Here is a 5,000-nt window from a genome sequence, read left to right as displayed (position 1 = left end):
TAATGATGATGATGATGATGATTATGATTATGATTATGATAAGAGTAATGACGATGATAGTAATAATAATAATCATGATAATGATTATCATAACGATAAAGAAAATAATAATGAACACAACAGCAACAACAATGATAGTAACAATAATAATGAAGATAACAACAACAACAACAGTAATAATAATGATAATATTATTAATAATAACAATAATATTAATAACAGCTACAACAGTAAAGATAATTATTATTACAATAATAATAATATCAATAATGATAAAAATATCAATAGAAAATAATTATGATAATAATATGAACAATAGCAGTAATGATAATAATGGTGATACTAGTATAACTACTACTATTATTACTACTGATGATAATAATAAAAATTATAATAAAAGGACAATGACGAAAATTATGATTATAAAGATAATGCTATTAGTAATGATATTAATAATAATAATTGCAATGATAATGACGATGAAGATGATTCTGCTGATAATAATAATGATACTATGATGATGATAATGATTATAATCATAGGATTAATAATGTTAGTAGTGATGACAATAGTGATTAGGTAATAGTAGGAGCAATCCCGCAACTACCGCTCATAACAACAGAAATAACTATGCTGGTGATGACGGTGATGCTGATTATGTTGATGATGATAATATAGGCAAAAGCCAGAGCAGCGAAGAGAAAAGTGGTATTGATATATGCACCTATATTTCTTCCAGTCGTTCTTCGGCCGGACGTACAACAACCTGTCGCAGGTGCACGAGTGCAAGAACGGCGGCCAGTGCGTCATCAACAAGCAGAACAGAACGTCGTGCAAGGCCTGCAGACTCCGCAAGTGCATCATGGTCGGCATGTCCAAGAGTGGGTCAAGGTAAGAAAGAAAGGGGTGAGAGACGGTAGACAGAGCGACGAACAGAGAATGCAAAGATGCATGCGGATAAGGGAATGGTACTGATATGTATAGATAATTAGGTAGGTAAGTAAGAAGTTATTTGACGAAAGTGAAAAAAGTCCCAGTCAAGTATTTCTTTCCTTTTCCAGGTACGGCAGACGCTCCAACTGGTTCAAGATCCACTGCCTCCTCCAAGAGCAGGCGGCCTTCAACGGGCAGACCCCCGCTCTTCGCAGTCCCATCACCCCCACGCTGCAGGACGGGTCGCTGCCCTTCGTGTCGGCTCATCTCCGGGACTCCATGGGGCGGGACGGCCCCGTGCGAGCCGCGCCCCAACTACAGGGGCCTCCGGAGCTGCACGGCCAAGATCTCCAAACCTCTCTGTCTGGTTTGTCAACCAGGTCACAGCTGAATGCGGTGAGTTGAACATATTACAAATCACTTGTCATGAAGTACGATAGGTTTAAGCAGCTTTTGCATGAAGGTTACAAAGTTCATGGAAGTTCATGGTAATGCCATATCCTTGACTGGCAGAACTGCTCTTTAAGATAAAGGAACCAAATGAAAAATAATGTTAAATTGGCTCGGTTGCATACTAAAATATGCATTGTCAAAAGTAATATGAACTGTAAAGACAATGATAATCATTACAATAATTCAAATCATAATTAAGCTAGCAATAAGAATAGTACCGGTATTGATGGAATTGATGATGATGTGATTGTCATAATAAGGGTAATGAAACAAATGGTTTTATGATCATAACAATGCTGATAAGAGAAACGGCATTCATAATAAAATGATGACTGGTTATGGAAATAATAATGAAAACAGTAATAACATTGATTAATTTGCTCCATTGTTCAAGGTATCTTTACATAGGTATGAACACTCCATCTTGATGAAAATCGTAACTGGCAACTTCTGAGCTCATCACCGCCTCATCATTCATTACATATTTTGAATATTTTTTTCTTTTTCCTTGGTTTCTTTTTCTATATTTTTCTTTTGCCATTGTTACTACTGTACATTTTCAAAAGAAAATGCACTAAAAAATTACCATAAGATATTCCACAAATTGTTGGGGTCAAGATAGGGGGCGGAGCTAATGACGTCATCATGTTTAACCAATGAGAGTGCGCTTGAGATATTAAATATAGCTAGATACATAATTATTTGGATAATTTACTCGTTACTGTTTTCATAATCAGAAGCCAAAATTCCTCTCTGATTTACGTTGACGAAGAGTTCCTTACCATCAACAGCAATCAGAATACCATAGGCAAGAATTCAGTTTATTTCTGGGTTCAACAGGCGAAGCAGAAGTGGAACTACATAGTCATACGCTCATACGCTCATAATCATAGTGATGATCATGATAAAAACAGAAAAGAATATATAATGGTAATGATGTACGTACTGACCATAATGATGATGACAATACGTGATGATAATATTCCGGTTAAAATGATAATGGATAAGAGTAAATATGATAAAGATAATGACTGTAATATTAGATAGTATTAGCAACTGATGATGGTTTTGATAATAATCGTCATGCTAAGGGAGATAATAATCACAGTGGTGGTCGTGTTAAACATGGTAATGATCATATCCTAGTCATGTTAAATTTTAGTTAAAACATGGTAATGCTCATATCAACAATAATAATGAAGACGGTAATGACAGTGACGATGAAAAGAACGATTAAGTAACGATAAAAGATATAGCAATACTAGTGAGAATGATGATGATGATGTGAAGAAGATGAAGATGATAATAAAGAGGATGATGATGTTAATGGTGATGGTGATGATAATAATAATAGAAATTATATTATGGATAATGATGGTTACGATGGCGATTACGATGTAAAAAGAATGAAAGTAATAATTATGATAATGGTGATAGGTAATGATAGTAACAATACAAATTAATAACTTTAATAATATTATTAATATTACAGTTTATATGTATGTGTGTGTGTGTGTGCATATATGTATATGTATAAACACACACACACACACACACACACACACACACACACACACACACACACACACACACACACACACACACACACACACATATATATATATATATATATATATATATATATATATATATGTATATATATATGAATATGAATATATATATGTATATATATGTATGTATATATATATATATATATATATATATATATATATATATATATATATATCTCATACAAACACACACACACACACACAAAACGCACACATAGACACATATAAACAGATTTTTTTTTTTTTTTTAGCAAAACGTTTTTTATTCTGAATACTTTTTTTCAACATCCTATTTCAGCAAGTGGAGCGACGCCTGCAAGAGGAAGCCCTGAGCGCCCTCTCGCGCGGCCAGGGGCACCACCCTGCCAGCCCCGACTTCGAGTCCCATTACAGAGAGCAGGTCCTGGAAGCCCTCAGGCGCTCGCAGAACCTCGGCAGCCTCCGAAGGACGCCCGACTTCGACGCCCTTAGGAGGTCCATGGAGATCGACCCCCTGCGGCGCACCCACGACTTGGATGCCCTTGACGCCCTCAGGCAAGTCGCCCCCGAGGTCGAGGCAAGACTCGGGCCGCTTGCCGTCCTCGAATGGGAGAGGAGAATACGAGAGGTTTCGAGGAGGAGTGACACGGAGGTCACCCTCGAGAGAAAGGATCAGCTGTCCAGCGAGATCAAGGGCGAACAGCTCCGGTCGCCAGCTGAGTGCTGCATGGAATCTGCGAGCGGAGGCTCCAAGGGCGGTCACCAAAGCGAGCACGAGGTGGTTTCATCGGTCAAGGAGGAAATCCTCAAGCCGGAATACGAACAGACCGAACTGGCCCTGTCGGTCCACAACGACGTGGAGAAGAGTCGGCGGGAGACGCCGCCGAAATTCGCGTCTGAGAAAAAGGGCGTCGGGATCCTCATGTCGGAGGAGGAGCGTCTGTCCTTCCTCAAAGCAGTCAACAGTCAGACCTCTGTGTACACGCGCGACCAAGCCCCGGTGACGTCATCGGCGAGAATGCCGACCAATGCAGACCTCCTGTACAATTCTCTCAATAACAACATTTTCCCGTTCCCTCCCTACCCTCCGCTGTGGCCGTCCATGCTCCCCTTCCCTCCGCTGGCCAAGTTCTACCCCTCCTTCGGCGGAGCCCTTCCCCCGAGCGCCATCGACGGCTTCAAGAGCACGATATACAGCCCGCTCGACGCCACGAGCTCCAGGTCGCCGCTGCGACTCCCCAAGGACGACGCCATGACCAAGAAGCGATTCCTGGACGCCGTGCTGCAGGTCCAGAGGCAAGACAGCAACCCCCACGACGGGGGCGCAGCCGGAAGAGGGCTATCCCAGGCCCAACCAAGCGTGTCCCCGGCAGCCTCGCCTCCCGCCCCGCCCGTGACCTCCGCCGCCGCCTCACACGACCAGCCGATGGACCTCACCGTTAGAAGGAAGAGGAAGATGGACAAGAGTGAGATCATTTATAATCCCAGTGATGATATCGCCGACGTTGTGGAGAGTGAGGATGAAAAGGCAGATGAGAAATGGCTGAAGAGGACTGACGAAGAGGAAGAACCGGTTGAAGAGGAGGAAGAGGCCAAGGCAAGTGATATGATTGAAAGTGAAACACAGATGAAACCCACGAAAGCAGAAGTTCCTCTTAAACTGATAAAACTTGATTCCCCCGGGGAAACACTTGTGGCGTAACGCTGCGGTTGAGACTTATCGTGCATATCAGTTACAGTGATGTGTGTCAGAAGGATTGAAAATATACTGCATTTTTTGGTACAACTTAACCATACAAACAGAAGCAATAAGCAATTGAAAACAATTGTGTGACTATTTAACGTCACGTAATATCAGGACTATACTTGAAGTCTATACCTAATAAAATACGTTCGTTGAGTATTTTATTTAAGAACAGTAAATTAGCATATAGTAAATGAATTACGAGTATCAGGAATTGAGTGCCTTCTCACACCCTTTTCGGGGCAGGGATTTTTCACCTAAGTCAATACTGTGCCATAAAAAGCCTTGACCTACAGTGCGACTTAAAGTGTGTTTCCAGT

General features: G+C 41.0%; 1 protein-coding gene across 1 annotated transcript in view; it reads left to right on the top strand.

Annotated features, from left to right (window-relative positions):
• The first annotated feature begins 653 nt into the window (after positions 1 to 653).
• The window catches only part of LOC113829959 (uncharacterized), a 4,712-nt gene continuing 365 nt past the window's right edge, over positions 654 to 5,000 (top strand). Inside the window, exons 1-3 of the mRNA XM_070123977.1 lie at positions 654 to 891; positions 1,062 to 1,329; positions 3,256 to 5,000. The exon at positions 3,256 to 5,000 is cut by the window's right edge and continues 365 nt beyond it. Coding sequence (XP_069980078.1) covers positions 719 to 891; positions 1,062 to 1,329; positions 3,256 to 4,638 — 1,824 coding nt within the window. The 5' untranslated portion in view covers positions 654 to 718 and the 3' untranslated portion in view covers positions 4,639 to 5,000. The remainder of the gene's footprint in view (positions 892 to 1,061; positions 1,330 to 3,255) is intronic.

The sequence above is a fragment of the Penaeus vannamei genome, chromosome 8 (assembly GCF_042767895.1).
Source record: "Penaeus vannamei isolate JL-2024 chromosome 8, ASM4276789v1, whole genome shotgun sequence".
In the NCBI taxonomy this organism is placed as follows: Eukaryota; Metazoa; Arthropoda; class Malacostraca; order Decapoda; family Penaeidae; genus Penaeus; species Penaeus vannamei.
Note: the sequence above shows the minus strand (reverse complement) of the source record. Positions and strands in the feature narration are given on the sequence as shown.